The sequence below is a fragment of the Dunckerocampus dactyliophorus genome, chromosome 6 (assembly GCF_027744805.1).
Source record: "Dunckerocampus dactyliophorus isolate RoL2022-P2 chromosome 6, RoL_Ddac_1.1, whole genome shotgun sequence".
In the NCBI taxonomy this organism is placed as follows: Eukaryota; Metazoa; Chordata; class Actinopteri; order Syngnathiformes; family Syngnathidae; genus Dunckerocampus; species Dunckerocampus dactyliophorus.
Window position 1 is genome coordinate 27,687,598 of NC_072824.1, and position 17,943 is coordinate 27,705,540.

Below are 17,943 nucleotides of genomic sequence, written 5' to 3' on the forward strand. Positions count from 1 at the left end.
GAATGGGATGGTGTACCACCTCCCCATATAAATACCCTCTACCCTCGCTTTCTTTTCTATTACTTATTTCTCAGGTTCCCTGCCTGAGGCGTCTTCTGCTGGAGCTGCATTTCCACTCATTGCTTGAGTGCTCACTGAACCACACAGTGATCACAGCATTTTCTGTCTCTGAATCCAAACCTCTCTGCTCTTGTCCAGTTGTCATCATGCAGTTAATGAACAACAATTTAAACCACTAAGGGAAATTCTCCTTTTTTTTTTAGCACACTGAACAGTAACAACAACAGAATCCTCACTGACAAAAGACAGAGATAATAGCACCCCTTTATCCTTTCCCTATACCACCCACTGTGTTTTCATTTTGTTTTAGTGACGTTAAAATTGCTTATTTTCTGTTCATTACAGCTTGCATCTCTTCATGTCATTTGCTCGTATTGGTTATTATAGGTTACCTAATTAATGAAATACACACCATAATATTGACACAATGCTTTACAGTAATTGCTCGCCACTTTGTGCTTTAAATTTCACACCTCCACTCTCTCTTGATGCACTGATGTTTTTCAAAAATGTATTAATTCATAAATCACGCTGTTTTGTTTTGTTATTATTTGTAAAAAAATCTTCATATTTAAGCAAATTTTATGCATTTTTGCTTTAATGAAGCATTTTCAAGTATGAAAATGGCTAAGTTAACCAAAATACAAATATAAGGCATTCAGAAGATGCATTCAAAGACGTTATGATGATACGTAGTATTCTACACTGGTCACTAGGTGTCAATAATGTTGCTGCAAGGTTCGGTGAGACACACAAGCACCAACAACAGGCTTTTATTGCAGGTTTGAATGCTCTCACAACAGGCACAATAATCCCTAAAACGGGCTACTGAAGTGGCCGAAGTGTTGTGGCGGTGAAATCTCACCACCTGACGAAAAAACATTGTAAAAATGTAAAAATGGCAAACTTTTTAATGCATGTGATGTGATGTGATGTGTTGCATGTGATCCAAAAATCCACAAATTTGATGTGTTTATGTTTTTGGAGTCTATAATTGTGATACTTTACTGATTGGCCATGCCAGTTTTATTGTCCACCACATGACGTATTTTGCATGGAGAGAGAACAGCAACTTAACAAGCTGACTGTTCTGAGATTTATACGATTTGCCTATAGCCCTGGAGGGTGCTACAGTTTGTGCGGGTGGGGTGAAAAAAATAAGTCAAGATGCTGGTGGTCAATGAATGCTTCTAACCTACAGTCTGTTCATTTTAAGAAACGCATATGCAGAAAAGGGCAGTCAAAGTTGAAGATGTTAATGAGGGATTGATTGTGAGAAGACGATTATGCCATTTGCAAGGCTGGGTTGCTGTCTTTTCGGACGTGTGTGCTCACTGTGTAGTTGTTCTGTGTAGCTGTTGTATTATTTTCCTGCTCTATGCCCTCTCTTTGCAAATGTATTGTTCATAGCGGCTAGCCTTCTGTTAACACACTGTATCACTGAAATAACTCGGTTGTTGGGGACGTCGTTCAACATGTGAAATTGGTGTCCGGGAGACTGCCACCACATGCGGTATGAGAGAAATTTAGAGTAACTAAGTGACAAAATGTGATGACGTCATATAAATTTAATCATTAAAAATAATCGTCAGAAACTAACTGTCAAAATATGATTGATGACTTGACACATCAGATGACATCATTTGGGAGGGGCGTGGTGAGGGGGTGTGGGGAAAAGGAAGAGGCGTGACTTTGTTATTTACATTAGAATGTGGCTATTATTCTAGAGGAGGGTTGATGGGCGTGGTTAAGGTGGTGAGGGGGGTGTGGAAATATATGAGATGTCTTATATAACGAGGAGTGTTTCAGTCAGACTATGAGTGACTGCTGGAGAAAAAAAAAAAAAAAAAAAATGGCTGTGTTCAGGAAAAAGAGTCTGCATCTTGACGGGGGACGTCTGGTGGTTAGTGAGTTTAGAGGTATGGGAGTAGTTCCCTTTGTGGATCTATACAGTTATGAATATATGGAACCAGAGGTTACGCAGCTGAGAATTTATTCTACTGAATTTGAAAAACTGAAGAGCTCCATTCAAGATTTCATCGATTACATGCAGCATGTGCATGATGAAGGGGAAGTAGGACTTACGAGAATGCCGCCAAGTGTAGCGGTGAGAACGGATTCGCTACAGCGTGAAGGGGAGGGATCTTTTTTCGTCGATTGTTCGAGATCACACATCTGGCTGCTGGTGAGATATGGCTCCTCTGATGCTAATAGTGTCAGACCAAGAACTGTTATGGAGAAAGAGCGGCATTTCCCAATTCACCTGGCGTTCAAGGTGGAAGACTTCCCAAAGCTGGGTGATCTCTTGAAAGAAATGAGTTTGTTTTTCACTCAAGATAGTGTGAAGCGGAGGCATGACCTGCTGGAGAAGAGGTTAACCACTCGAGCTGAAGGCGGTGTTGGAAGACAGAGGCTGGCTAGTGTTAAAAGGCGGATAAATCTGAACCCCGTTTTTGACAGAGAACTGGAGGCTGATGGATTGGCCAGGAGAGGCTATGTTTCTGAATTGGAGACTGATTCCGCGTAATCACGCATGCGGGTCTCCGCCTTCTACACAGACCTCCCAGTCCTGCTTCTCTGACCCCTCCCACCAGAACCCTCCTACCAGACCCGCCTCCCACTAGGCCCTCCATCTACAAGACACGCCTCTCAGACCGGCCTACCAGACACACCCACTCGTTTTAAAATATAAATACAGAAGAAGTGGGAATAGAGAAAGTACTTTACTTCATCATGGCTGATTTTTCCTCGGACAACGCTCTGACCTCTCTTGCTGGAAACAACGTCGGCAGCAGCAGCACCAGCTGCAGCAGCTATGAAATCCGGGATGAAGAGCTTCTCAACTGGCTGTCAAACATTTCTCAGACATCTTCAGGACACGCTGAGATGTATAGGCCACTTTTCCACCGCTATCATGAGAATGATTCGACCCTTGTCACGACGTGTGAAGCGCAAGAGTACCAGACCGATCCCTACGCGTGCATGGTGAAGGGGGACATAGCGCTCACCCCTGGTCGGATCACTGGAGGATCCATAGCCAGCTCCGGTTCTCCACCCAAGGTGACTGAGCGAGAGGTGCCAGAAGGCTCACCGATGTATACAGTCGGTTGTTTTTCCCAATCCCTCGACAATGGACAGAGCCATGGCGAGCTACCATGCGGACCTCCATCCTACTGTCCATACTGGGGGGATAATGACAGCGGGGAAGAGGCAGCGCCTGCTCCAGTCTACACCATAGGAGCACACAAAGCGGTCCTGACGCCTCCAGACTCGCCCGCGCCTCAGTCTCCGATAGCGGCGAGTGGCGGATTTCTAGACACTGTAAAGGCGTGCGTGGCTAGCGCCGTGCAAGTGGTGGTGCAGGAGCAGATAAAAAAAGACTGTTACGGCTGTGAAGTCGATCACCCTTCTCAACGTCAGCATCCCTGTCTCTATCCTCCAGAACCTGGATATTTCAACACTAACTTTAAACTGTTAACAGAGAATCTGATGACATGGGAATTTCTTCCAGCTCTCAAGTATACACTGGAATTACTTGGGTTAGACATACTGGATGCTAGAGTGGAAGGAGCAGCGGAGGCTTTTCTTTACGATCTGAAGCCTGAAGAAAACATTCTGGAGAAAGTTGCAGAGATCAGGCGCGCCTACATAGAAGACGACACGGATAGGGAAGATCTGCTGCAGCGTTTCCTCGGTTTCTGGAATCCTTGATTCATCAAAATGGGAAATTATTATTTTAAACCACCCCCTAAACCAGTTGACAGTTTTCTTTTAAAACATGCAATTGCTAATCGGATCAATGATGCATCGTTATATCTGGCAAGCGGGGATGTCGATACAAAAGACTTGGAGCGTTTTGAAAGAGTGATGGCCATTGTAAGGGATAAGGGTCCTTTAGACCACTGGGAGAATCTGGTGTATCTCGGGTCAGACTTAAACAGCGATGGTTTTGAAGCAACATTACGGGGCATTATCGGGAATATTTCTGTGTGTAGTCTCAACTCTAGTCTCATGCACGTCTTGTATACCTATGTAGTCGATGTAGCGGTGTGTAAACTGAAGAATGGAGATAAAGTTGATGTTGATCAGTTGCTAAATGTATTACATGCTTTACACGCTTCAATTTTGAAAAAAAAAAAAAAAAAAGATTTTTTGTTTTTTTGATTTAATATAAAACATGTATTGTAATCACTAACTGTGTAATCACTAATCATGTGTGGTCATCAATAAAGTCGAAGTCAAAACATTGTCGTATGATCTTTTCTGTTCACTAGTAGACATGGCTTCAAAGAAGACAGAACGCATGCTGAAGAGTATATATTATGATCCTGCAAGAGCTGGATCTTATGGTGGGGTTGAAAGACTTCAAAAGGCTGTCGAAGAGCAGACGGGAAAAAAAGTTAGCGGGGATGAAGTGCGAGACTGGTTGTCAGCTCAGGATGCATATACCTTACACAAAACGGCACGAAAAACTTATGCTAGAAATCGTGTTTTTGTTCCTCGTCCTTTGTATCAATTTCAAGCCGATCTTTGTGATATGAGTGCTCTGTCTAAAGACAATGATCGGTTTAAATTCCTGCTTACAGTAATAGATGTATTTTCCAAGAAAGCTTATGCACGACCACTGAAAAACAAGACAGCCTTTGAAGTTGCAAAGGCTTTTGCTTCAATTTTAGACCAGAGTGGTATTCCGGCTAAAATTCAAACGGATTCAGGGAAAGAATTTTTTAATCGACTCTTTGAAAAACTAATGATGAAGTACAACATTCAACACTTTGCAACAGGAAGTGAACTGAAAGCATCAGTGGTGGAAAGATTTCACCGTACGTTGAAGGGAAAAATGTGGCGGTACTTCACTGCAAAAAACACTCGTAGGTATATAGACGTAATTCAAGATTTACTCGATAGCTATAACAACAGTTATCATAGTGGAATAAAAATGAAACCTGCGGAGGTAACCCCTAGCAAGACCTCGCAAGTGTTTGAAAATTTATATGGGACACTATCTCTGAGCGCAAAACCATCCGTATTTAAATTCAAAGAAGGAGACATTGTACGGATTTCAAAATACCGTGGAGTATTTGATAAAATGTATGAACAGTCATTCAGCGATGAATATTTTATAGTGAACGAACGTATCCCCAGAGTCCCCCCTGTTTATAAATTAAGGGATATAAGAGGTGAAATTCTGAATGGAACATTCTATGAACCAGAACTGCAGAAAGTGATAATTGGTTCTGACACTCTTTTCCGCATAGAAGAAATTTTAGACCGGAAAATTAAAAATGGTCAGAAGATGGTTTTAGTCCGGTGGCAAGGATGGCCTCGTCAGTTCGACTCTTGGCTAGCTGCTAACGAGGTCGTTGAGCTCAGGAAGAAGAGAAACAAGAAAGACCAGGAAACAGCACAATGACAGGACGAGAGTCTTTCTACGTGACACTACCGTCGAATGCCTGTAATGACATTTTCCCGAGCAATACCAGCTCGAACTATATGACAACATTGTCACAACCTATAGAGCTGGATGGAGCTTACGAGGTCGCTTTAGCTGAAATTATGTATTGTCATACATGGAATAATATACGTGGGGGTGAGAATGGTTATGAATTATTGGATCATTCGAAGCCAGCGAATCCTCCAATGTATATGAAAATTCCTAGGGGACATTATGACAGCATTGATCTAATACTGAGGGAGATAAATGCTTTATTTAAGTCAGTAAACATTGATCTAATTTTTCATTACAATTCTATAAACAGAAGAATTTATATATTAGGGAGTGCTAAATATTCTATCAAGTTCGAAGCGCCGCTGTCCTACATGCTGGGTTTTGAACCCGGTCAATGGATTAAAACAGAAGGAAATCCCGTGAGTAAATATCCCTGCGATATTAACGGCGGTCAATATAATTTTTTCGTCTATACCAATATTGTGGAAGCACAACATATCGGAGACTATGTTGTTCCCCTTCTAAGAATTGTTAAAAAGGAAGGATCTTACGGTGACCTGATCACTTTCTCCTACAACCGCTTACACTACGTTCCTGTCAATAAACAGCGCATACAGGATATCCAGATTGAATTAAAAACAGATTTAAATACCCCGATTCGATTCACATACGGGAAGACCATCTGCAAACTACACTTTAGACCGGTATCAAAGATCTTGATCTGAATTCAACAGAATAACCCAGAATGAATTCGCAAAGATTTGTGGATTATTATGTGAATCAGGCTGGAGGCGGATCACTCAACGGATTTGTTGGTGCCCCGGTTCTTTACGGCAGGGGATTTGGTTCTATGCTGAGTAGGGCATTCAGATTCGTCTTGCCTCTTCTTAAACGTGGAGCTAATATTGCCAGGCCACATTTGAAATCTGCTGTGAGAGGGATAGCATCTGATGTTGTTGGAGCTGTAACCAGCCATATTGCCAATCGTCGACGTGACGAAACTCAGGACGGATCGGGACTACTACGAATAGCACGTGGAAGAGGAAAAAGAGCTCTAGCAGCATTATCACACGCTATACCAAAAAAGAAACGTAAAACCTCATCGAAAATACACCGGAAAGTTAAAAGTCAACGAGGCGGAGGGGATATATTTTAACCATGTCTCTTACACATCACCTCTCGTCAGAGTGCACCAAATCAGAGCTCGACCTCTTTGCTCCTCCGATGACACAGCTATCTATAGATCAGACCAATTATGTAGAGATCCATCCTTTGAACTCTATTGCTGATCAAGAAGTGTTAGATTTCCTGATACCTGGAAACGGGAGTTTCTATCTAGATCTAAACTCAACACTACTCTATTTACGCCTCAAGATTACAAACGCCGATGGGACTAATCTCGGAAATGCTGATAACTGTGGAATAATACAGTACCCTCTAAATACTATATTTTCACAGGTAGATGTCAGTCTGAACGATGTTCTCATTAGCTCTTCATCCGCAACTCATCCTTACAGATCTATTATTGAAACCCTCCTCAACTTTTCACGACAAACATTGGAGAGTCAGTTTTCAGCAGGTCTGTGGTACAAAGACGATGGCGATGATTTAGATTCAATTGACACGACACCTGGCGGCCCCAACAAAGGCCTTATCAAGCGTACAAGCTTCACTCGTGGTTCGCGACCATTCGAGTTAATTGGTCCCCTGCACAGTGACATTTTTTTTTCCGAAAGACTCCTGCTAAACAATGTGGATGTGCGATTGAAACTTGTAAAGGCTAAAAGTGCTTTTACACTGATGTCCGCTGCAGCTGACGAGTTCAATTTAAACATTCTGAGTGCTAGCATTTTTGTGAAAAAGGTGCAAGTCTCGCCGGATGTCATGCTAGGACATTCAGCCGCTTTAATGAAATCCAACGCAATTTACCCGATAAGTCGTGTTGTTGTTAAAAATTTTAGCATTCCAGCGCAGTCACGTGTATGTTCACAGGACAACTTGTATCTGGGTAGACTTCCAAAATATATAGTCGTCGGAATTGTCGACCACAGAGCATTTGTCGGAGCAAGGGAGCTGAACCCATTTAAGTTCCAACATGCAAATCTTGAATACCTCTCTCTCAGTGTAAATTCACGCTTTATCCCGGCGAAACCTTACCAACCCAACTTTAATACACATCAGAGTGTTCGCGAATTTTACAATCTCTATCTGGGAACAAACAGACACCTCAGAGACGCTCCCCTGAGTATTGACCGCGAAAACTTTGAAAATGGTTACTCACTGTTTCTGTTCAATCTGTCAAGAGACGATGAAATGGACGCTGAAGCTCTCTCTCCTGCGCTACATGGAACATGCCGTTTGGATTTAAGATTCAGAATGGCGTTACCGAGAACTATGACATTGATTGTGTACGCTTGTTACGACAGTGTCATAGAGATAAACTCGAAGCGTCAGGTTCTGATCGACTACTAAAACTGGAGAAATGAACAACCATCAAATAGATTCTATCCTGAGACCGATCTTGGGCGAGACGTTTGGAGGGGTTTGGCCTAGTGATTTACTGCCAACTAAGATTGATAAACGACCGTGCTATCTCGTCGTTAACACCCATGACCAAACCCGTGAGGGTGAACACTGGGTGGGGATGATTATTGAAGCTGAACAAGACAAATCATGCTTCTTCGACAGCTATGGCCATGAACCGGATTTTATATTTTATCCTGAAAGTTTTATAACTTTCCTCACTAGAAATTCTCATGAAATACGCTACAACAAACTCCAAGTACAAGATGACAACTCTTCGACTTGTGGCGCCCATGTTATTTTTTTCCTCTGTCAACGCTTTAAAGGACTCTCTTTTCAAGAAGTAATGAGGCTGTATTCTGATAATTTAAAAAAGAATGATGCTCTTGTCACCAAGTTTGTCAAGAAAAATGTTAAATGTATTTCACATGTGAAGACCGCTAAAACCTGTAATCAGAAAGCATGCTCTTTAAAACTATTTAATGAGTGTTATATCTGTTCTGAATAAATGCTCTTACTCCGATGTATAATTCCCAATAAATTTTTATTGGTAAAAAAAAAAACATACAGTCTGCATGAATTCATTTGTATCGAGTGAAATCTAACCAGTTGGAGGGGATCGGTGTAGACAATCGCCATTCAGACGCTGTAGGTGTATACAGTTGATGAACGAGATTCGGACTGTCATAATCTCTGTCTAACGGTGATGCCGCCCCAGATTTTTTCCCCCCGCGTTTTCTCTTACTCCGACGTATCTGAGGGCGAGGTTCACTCGTGGTATTGGAGGGTTTAAGTCGTAATTGCTCGCGTGCGTGAGTGTTCATAACAGTTGTGATTTGAATATTTAATTCAGAAATTGTTTTTAAAAATGTATCCCATCCGCGAGGTACGGTCCGTCCGTGGAATCGACGGTTTGTCAGAGTTTTCATTAAATCGAAAATATGAGACCCTTTAATGAGGTTGTCCTGCACAATTATCTCGCCTGAACGGTTCCATCTTAGAAGGTCTGAATTACGAAGCTTCTGTAGAATATATGCCGCATTTTTCCGATTGCGTGATCCTATGTTGTCTAAAATCTCTTTTTCAATGTTGTCAGGACGTTCTTCCTCTTCAACCTTGACATAGTCACCTACATCTTCACCTCCTTTCTCTGTGGGTGTAGTAGGTAGTTTCAAAAGTATTTCACGACTGCGACTCTCCTCCTTTCTGAGTAAGGCCAGATATTTTTCAAGTAGATCGTTATAATGTAGTGACTTGCTGTATGCCGGTCCAGGTTGTTTTAACAGACGTTCCATTTTCTCTTCCAAAACATGCTGAGCTTTCTCGCTGATGTTTTCTGCATGCGTCTTCTTCTGGGTTAAAGTCTCTAGTTGATGGGGGGAAATCATGTACATTTTACTAAATGACGCCATGACGATGGTCTGTGTCTATCTCCCACCGGTAAACAAACTGGTTAGGAGTGGGATTGCTGCTCCTAATAACGCCCCAAGGAAACCACCGGACTGTGTCAACACCTTACGCTTATGTTTTATGGCAGTTTTACGGTTAGCAAAGAGTTTGATGATTTTTTTCTGCTTTTTTAACCTACTGTACTGCTCGGAGGATAGTGGGATGTTCCCCTTCAAAACATTCAAAGCTATCTCACAGACTGCCAGGACGAGATCTTTCGATGCATGGCTAAGAAGGCTCTGTCTCTCTTTTGGTTTTAGACTGAGCAGGGCTTTTAAAATGGGGAGGTTTCTTTTAATCCGCTTTGACATGGTTTAAATCACTTTTTATACTGATACACTACAGGCCACTCGTGTGGAAGTATGCCGCTTCTCAGTCGGAAATGTTCTGGACAGTCGGGTCTTAAGTCCACGATTAAATATGAGTAGGGGTCTTTAGTCGCGTCATTAAAACTCTGAAGAAAATATTCTCTTCGTCCGGGGAACATTTGCTGAGCCAGAATTCTAATCTGCAGTTTATCACGAGGCGATTTGAAAAGGACCATATAATTAGTGTTTAAACTAATAGTTCTGCTATGTTTTCCTTGATGAAACAAGTTTTGAACTAGAAAGATTACAGATAATTTTCGATGATGTCTATACATTGTAAATGCCTTCATTAATTCATCATGATTCGCCCCAACGTCCATGCAATCATCGACAACTAAAAGACTGTGCTGATTTGATGGAAAAATATTTTCATCCGTCAAAGAGTCAGGGATTCCTTCAATAAATTTAATCTTTACATCTCTAGCCAATTCATCATACATGGGTTGGTAGGATGAATAGCTCCAGATGATTCGATCGGGAACTCTGGAAAAAGTATCCTTCATATTTTGGAGTACATGTTTCACAAAGAACGACTTCCCACTTCCACTTGCCCCTACAAGGAGAGCGGTGAATGGAAGTTTGAAACGAGGATCAAAATATACTTCTTCCATGTTACGCATCTGCTGTTTCTGTAAACTGGCAACCTAAATAACCAGAACACTGATTTTATTCACAGACATCAAGATGTAAACACAAACAAATGAAGAAGGGTTTATTGATATAGCATATGTGCATATATGATTTACTACAGATTACATCATGACTAAAAATACAGAATACATCTTCAAGAAAAACACAGAATACATGATAAAAAATATAAAAAACAGAATAGAATTACAAAACAATGATATAATTCTAAAAAGGTCTGGGTAGAAAAGTCATCAGGTCAAACCGTCATAAATCTACACAGTCCTTTTCAGAAATTGCTGCCGTTTCATCCTGGAACTAATAACCAAATGGTAATGTTTTTCCATCTGCAAGGAGTCGTCTTTTATCATAGACAACTGCGAAGTTGATTATGCGTTGTTTATTAGTGAGTTCAAAGGCTTTCATATTGCGAGTAATTTTATTGTAATGTGTAGAGATTTCACGCCGATTGTCCGGCTCTCTGAGATATCCCTCTACCAGATCTGTGAGGCTGTCAAAGTTAATTTTTTTACAGTTTTCATAATTTTGTGTAATCCCTTTAGCACGTAAAGTCACCTTACCCTGTTGTGTGAGATAGGCATACGATTTGGGACCCGCAGCGCTCCAATTGCATATGTAGTCTCCATGATCTAATTCTGATGTCAAATCTCCGAGATAATTACCGAGTGGAGGGTTATATTGATCAGAGGGGCTGCTTGTGTAAACGATAGAATCAGTGTCACAGTACAGAACACGATCTTGGAGCAAATCTAATTGCTTGTAAAGTTCAAGTCGTGCATAAGAAGTTGTGAACGCCGCTAGAAAAATATTTGCGTCGCCTGGGGGTAAGACACACCTAGAATTATGGCGCCATTGAACAAGTGCAATATCGTCATTTATGAAGTGAAACTGTGAAATGTCGTACTTGCTAGAAAAGAGAAATTCAAAAAAGCGTTGCGGTGTGCTCACCAGACTGGTTGAGAGCTGGTTTGATCTTTGTGCTAGTTTTCCCCAGAGAGAATTTAGCAGTAGTTTGGCAATCTGTCTTTTTGCGGGGTTGTAGACAATTTTCTCCGGATCGAGATCGATACCTTGCTTCTCTTTATAGTCACGGATGTAACCCTGTTTAGTCTGAAGAGTTTCAACTCCGCTAGGGTAGCCCGACGCCTCTTGCTTCTGTTTAAGGAAAGTGTAGATATAGTCTTTAAACAGCACATCTGATTTCTCTTCGAAGTTCCATATTTCGTAAATTTCAGCCAGAAAATACCCCTTTCGCACTGCCTCGATTACTTCTATCGTTACCCACACCCCTTGGAGGGCCCGTTCTTCATCATTGTGTGTACAGTCAGTAGTTTGATTGTTCACGAGTGCACATAATCGACACAGTGTGAAAATTAATTTCCCTTTGTCGTTTCTAATAGGCAGTACAGGGAAAAACAGTTGACGTGGAGGGTAAACTTTAGCATGTATTAATCCAAAGTAATTTTCAATGCTGTCAAAATCCTTTCGAATTATTTTCGGATGCCCTAATGGGTAGTGAAAATGTGCATTTACAAACGGATACAACGATGTGAAATCAACGTAATTTACACGCTCACCTGGGCTGACAACATGGCGGAGACGGATAGCAGCCGTACGGCCTCCATATAAGGCTGCTCTGGGATCTAACGGAATTGGTTCTTGAAACCTCTCTAAGAAAGATTTAACATTCGGGTCTGTTTTTTTCTGTACACTCCATTCGTGTTCCCACTTGATCACCACAGTTTGCACCTTGTAATCGTTTTGTAATCGATCCAGCCTTTTCAAAGTCTCAGAGTACACCTCACTAAAACAAGTCTTTGACAATGGAGAAACATCACTTCCCATATAACACTTTGGACAGCCATGAAAATAACAGCCTAGAAATTCAAAGACAACTTTCCCTCCATTTAACTCTCCATATCCATCAACTGAATAACGCCCAAATTTAACTTCACCTCCGTTCAAAGCATGTCTTATTGAAATCCCCCGTGAGAAGGCCTCATACTCAAGCCACTGTATAGACGCATGTGAGAAAGCCTTGCTGTTTGTTTTGTAATTGTTAGGACAGGGAATCGCGATTGTATTGGGTTTTAAAAATTTTGTTTGAAAGACATTCAAAGCTGCTGAAGCAATGGTCACACTGTCAAAAGGATCACAGTCTGTTGTTTTTATGAATTCATTACGGAAATTGCTTGCACCCTCGGCTAAGATTTCAACATCGTTTTCACAGTAAGATACTAACTCTGCATCATAGTCAAACTCTTGATCTTTGACAGTCTGATACCAGTTAAGGAAATCCTCTCTTTGTTTTGGACTCATTTCGTCAGGTGAGTACATCTCGGCCGGTGGATAGCTTCCTCTATAGCCATTTTTTGAAAGATCGGTAAATCTGTGTGGGAAGTAGCCTTTTTTAAGCTGTGTCTTACATCCCAACGCCTTGGAAAAGTCTCTGAGTGGGATAGGAATAAATGAGAACGAGTCAATAAATTTAAGTTGAAAGTCATTATCCAGGATCAGGATTATTTTACTCCCTTGTGCTATCACAGACGGTGACAAACCTTGAGTTACATAAGCATTCAAGATGATATGATGATCAAAACCTTTGCCAAAATGGGAAATGAAAGTTGTCTGTTTATGTTTTTTCTGTCGGAAATGGAGAAGAAATTTTAAAGCGCATGAATGCCCCTTCCAGACACGGCGCTCACCATTAAGTGACTGAGCCACCACAAGCACCGGAAGATGGGTTCCAGTGGTTTGAGAAGTCTCAAAATCAAAAAATACAATCTTTTTTTCATGTATTTCTTTTTCAGATTTGATTGGTTTTGTACGCATGTAACAGACATGTTTATCTTCGCCGCTTTCAATCATAGAGTTATTAGCTGATGTCTGCTCTAACTCATTGTTACGAGACGACAATGTTGTTTTAGGTTGTTTACAAATTGTGCACATCTTGATAGCACAAGTATGCTCTTTAGGATCTCTGATAGATGTGTAGTACAATGATTTACATCTAGGACATGTTTTATTGGTCTGACACATGCTGGCCATCTTTTTGATTTTCGGATGCCATTTTTTCTCGCGATGTCGTTCGTAGCATTGTCTATTTGTACAGAATCGATTGCAATCAGCACAGTAGGTTTTTTGAATTGGACCCTGTTTACAATCTGTGCAACAGATGTTGCAGCTTTTTTCACAGAAATGCTTATATTGACACTGATACCCTGTGTGACAATGTTTACAGAAAAACTTCACACCTAGAAATCCCTTAATATTATTTATCCCGTAAAAATGATTATTGTGTAAAAGCAGATAGCGTATTGTGTCTCGTTCGGGTGTTCCTGTTTGAAATGTAACCAGGTTGTTGTTTTTTTCTCTGTCAGACGTTTGGTAAAATATAACAATTTTACACGCTAACAGCTCCTCAAATTTGACAACATCATCGAATGTGACCATTGTATCAGCAGTCAGACCTGCTCTGGTATGGATGTCCCAGCCTGCCTTTATGGCTTCCATCATCGTCAACTTCGGATTTGTCAGTAATGCCAGATTTACAGCAAAACATGTTTGATCGGGATTGGGGAGTACAAATAAATGTCGTGCTTTTTTCTTCACAATTTCGCTCGCAAGACATGATTCAATTCGTCTCTTACCCCCTCCCCGCGGAGCCTTCACAAAATTGACAATTAGCTCAAGCGATCCATCGGTGAAAACAGACATATTACTCTGGACTAATCTGTCTAAAAGTTCCTGTAATTGTGACACTGTCCCCTCTCCATAACGCACGCTCATTGAGACATCGTCTTGCAAACGATCAGCACGCAGATTAACTTGGATAACGTCATTTGGCTGGACATCAGCTCTGTGAATCATGCTTGAAATCCTATCGCGAAAACCATTTGTGACATTCAAATAAAATTCACGAAAATTGGGAATTGCAGATGGTGGTGGAAAGCGAAGGAAAGAGCGAATCTCAACATTATTAAATCTTTCACGGTTTGTGACATGCATGTCATCACTAGTGCAAGGTGCTGGAACATTAACAGCCGCACTATTTGTGTTGTTTATCCCCATAGATGTGGATTGACCCTCATTACTCTGATTGATGACGCTCTCTGTCTGTTCACCCTCGCCCCCACCCCCCACCTGATGGCCTCTTTCCAGAATGTTGAGTGCATCACAACACTGACTGTCTGATGGAGACCACGGGTCATCTATTTGACTGTTGAGTGCATCACAACACTGACTGTCTGATGGAGACCACGGGTCATCTATTTGACTGTTGAGTGCATCACAACACTGACTGTCTGATGGAGACCAAGGTCCTGAGTCAACATTGCTTTGCGATACGGGCGAAGGAACGGGGGAGGGGTATCTGTACATTTGGAGTAAGGAAATTAGCTCATCAGGGGATGGAAGAAAAACTTCTCCCCCTCTTTCAGGTGAATCATGCCGAGCCTGAATTGGGCTATTTTGGGGAGAAGGCTGATTAGCCCGGCCTTCAGATCTTTGACAGTTGATCTCTGAGATCAACTGGAGAAGATGCTCTCTAATTTCAGGGGAATTGTTGTGATCTGATTCCGCACTGCTATGCGGAACGGGGCAGGGGTATCTGTACATTTGGAGCAAGGAAATTAGCTCATCAGGGGATGGAAGAAAAACTTCTCCCCCTCTTTCAGGTGAATCATGCTGAGGCAGAATTGGACTGTTTCGGGGAGAACCCTGATTAGCCCCGCCTTCGGATCTTTCTCGGTTTATCTCAGAGATCAAGTGGAGGAGATGCTCTCTAATTTCAGGGGAATTGTTGTGATCTGGTTCAGCCATTTGTCTTTATCACCCGATCAAAAATTAGTCTTCAAATTGCAACCTGCGATGGACTCTTTGTGGCAGTGTTCTTTGTTCACGAGTGGCACGTCTAGCGTTAGCTGAATATGAATTGACAGAATGCCTGCGTCTAACGTTCTGTCTAAGTTGATTATATATATTCTCAATCATGCGGCGATTTAAACATGCTATATCATACATGTATCTTCTGAACACTTGTTCGACAATTAGCACAGAGGTGTTGAAATCCACTGTTTCAATTCCATCATTGTCTGAGACTATATCCCTCTGATTTAGAGCTTGCATGTCAACATATTCACTTTCACTATCTGGAAAATAATGAAATCTTTCCTGGTTGTAGACTCCAGCGTCAGATGTCTCCTCCTCTCCCGTTTCTTGTCCCACATCGGACTCTGCTGTGTTTTCCTCGAATTCTGTGTCGTTTTCTCCCTCTGTCACATCCAGCGTTGAGGGGGTCAGTGGCGCAATCCCTATAACAGAGCAGACTCTGTTATTCATCAACATTTACACAGTACATACAGAGATAATTGTTGACATAAATATGAATTCATTAAAACCGACACACATTTGTTTAACTTACCGTGACTTGAGTTTGGACTTGTAAACCCCACAATAAAATGCAGTGGGTTTTGGACCGGCGGTGTTAAAGTGTTTTCCACGAATCCCGAAGTCTGTCCCCAAACTCCCCCGTCTATCGTAGAGCGATCGCCCTCTGCAAATCCTGTGTCAGAGAGGATCTTGTTAGTCATCAGCATTTACACAAAACATAAAGAGCTAATTCCCGACATCATCCTGTATTAAACTAAACCTACACACGATTGTTTACCTTGTGCCTGGTTTTGAGGCGTTATAAAGTCCACATTAAATCCCTGCATTGGGTTTTGGACCGGTGACACTAGGGCCACTGGTGGCGGTGAAGTCAGATCGATCACTGGAAATCAAACATACTCAATTTATTTTATTTTCCCCAATATATATTATATAATCAACATCCTGGCTCTCTCTCTCTCTCTCTCTCTCTCTCTCTCTCTCTCTCTCTCAGAGGTAGAGAGACATGCGCACTCACACACACACACACACACACACACACACACACACACACACACACACGCAGACAGGCAGACAGGCACGCACGCACACAGGCACGCACACACACAGGCACGCACACACACGCACCCTGAGAAACATAAACCTCTAAAAGAAATTTCTTTCAGCTACATGATTTGAAAACGTACCTTCAATTGGTGAAGATGCAGCTCTCCTGTAAGTAGAAAAAAAAATTTACCTTTCAGGCTAAACACCCTAGATAAATTATATACAATATGAAACTTACGTACATGCAACAGCCCATGTCAATGTCCGATGTCTTGTAGTCGTCTCCAGGCTCTGTGTTCAAACTCTCTGTCTTGACGTTGTTCGCTGATTTTTGCGAGTGATCTGGAAACCTACCGTCGACACCTGCCTTTTATACCATTTTATACAATAGGGGAGGAATGTTTAAGTGCCAGATATGTTTTTTAAAGCCTCAATCACATTGTCTTTTTTATACAAACCATGAGGCCCCTAGTATTGATTAGAGCTAGCTAAAAAAGACCCCGCCACGGATCAGTCCAAAGAAACCCCCATCTACTATAAAAATGGTATTAAAATGATCTCATGTGAACCATGGGCCCCCGCTATTGACACGGGAGCCATGAGGCCCCCGCTATTGATTATAGTTACCTAAAAAACACCCCCATGAGATATGTTTTTTAAAACTACAAGCACATTGTCTTCTCCCGTGGGAAAACGAGACACCCTATTGATATTATATATTTCACACACCCGAGACAGCACCCCACCATTCTTTCTTTTTGCTTGAGAGACCCCCATAGATCACGCCCAGGAAATCCTCATCTACTACAAAAATGGCGCGAGTATTAAAATGATCTCATGTGAACCACGGGGCCCCAACCTAATGATCATAGTTACCAGAAAACACCCCCATCAGATATGTTTCTTCATCGCCCCAAGCAGATCCTGTTCCCCAGGAAACATGAGACCCCCACCATTCTTTCTGCTTGAGAGACTCCATACACTAAACCCAGAATGCCCCCACATACCCCCTCCCCTTCCCTCCACAGCCAGTGAGAGGTGTCTCCCACAAAAATGGCGCGACTATTAAAACGATCTCATGTGAACCATGAGGCCCCCGCTATTGATTATAGTTTCCTAAAAAACACCCCCATCAGATATGTTTTTTAAAACTACAAGCACATTGTCTTCTCCCGTGGGAAAACGAGGCCCACCTTATTCATAATATATACCGCACACACCCAAGAGTCACACACACACACACACACACACATCACCCCCCAAGAATCTCGCCCACACCCCCTCCCCTTCCGCAGCCCTCTAAGACCTCTCTACTCACAGTTTAAAAAAATGATGTCATCTGATGTGTCAAGTCATCAATCATATTTTGACAGTTAGTTTCTGACGATTATTTTTAATGATTAAATTTATATGACGTCATCACATTTTGTCACTTAGTTACTCTAAATTTCTCTGGTATGGGTGGGTGATGTCGAGTCCCACCTAAAATTGCTGGTGCTCGACTGTCAC

At 41.8% G+C, this 17,943-nt stretch overlaps 2 protein-coding genes across 5 annotated transcripts in view; both read right to left on the reverse strand.

Annotated features, from left to right (window-relative positions):
* LOC129182179 (VPS10 domain-containing receptor SorCS3-like) overlaps nucleotides 1-17,943 on the reverse strand; it is a 220,399-nt gene that overhangs the window by 153,228 nt on the left and 49,228 nt on the right. The gene's annotated exons all lie outside the window — the stretch shown is intronic.
* LOC129182178 (uncharacterized) lies at nucleotides 1,654-17,407 on the reverse strand. Of its 3 annotated transcripts, none has more exons than XM_054777954.1 (5): nucleotides 16,677-17,407; nucleotides 16,575-16,600; nucleotides 16,166-16,270; nucleotides 15,920-16,060; nucleotides 1,654-15,809 (listed from the first exon to the last, which is right to left on the reverse strand). In XM_054777954.1, the coding sequence occupies exon 5, from the start codon at nucleotides 15,316-15,318 to the stop codon at nucleotides 10,795-10,797; it is 4,524 nt and encodes a 1,507-aa protein (XP_054633929.1). In that variant the 5' UTR covers nucleotides 15,319-15,809; nucleotides 15,920-16,060; nucleotides 16,166-16,270; nucleotides 16,575-16,600; nucleotides 16,677-17,407; the 3' UTR covers nucleotides 1,654-10,794. The 3 variants fall into 3 exon arrangements, with proteins under 3 accessions (XP_054633929.1, XP_054633930.1, XP_054633931.1); XM_054777955.1 differs by having other exon boundaries at nucleotides 16,673-17,407; XM_054777956.1 differs by lacking the exons at nucleotides 16,575-16,600; nucleotides 16,677-17,407 and having other exon boundaries at nucleotides 16,166-16,374.

Coding starts and splice junctions, on each gene's coding strand:
- LOC129182178 (XM_054777954.1), bottom strand. CDS start 15,318: ATGGCTGAACCAGATCACAACAATTCCCCTGAAATTAGAGAGCATCTC.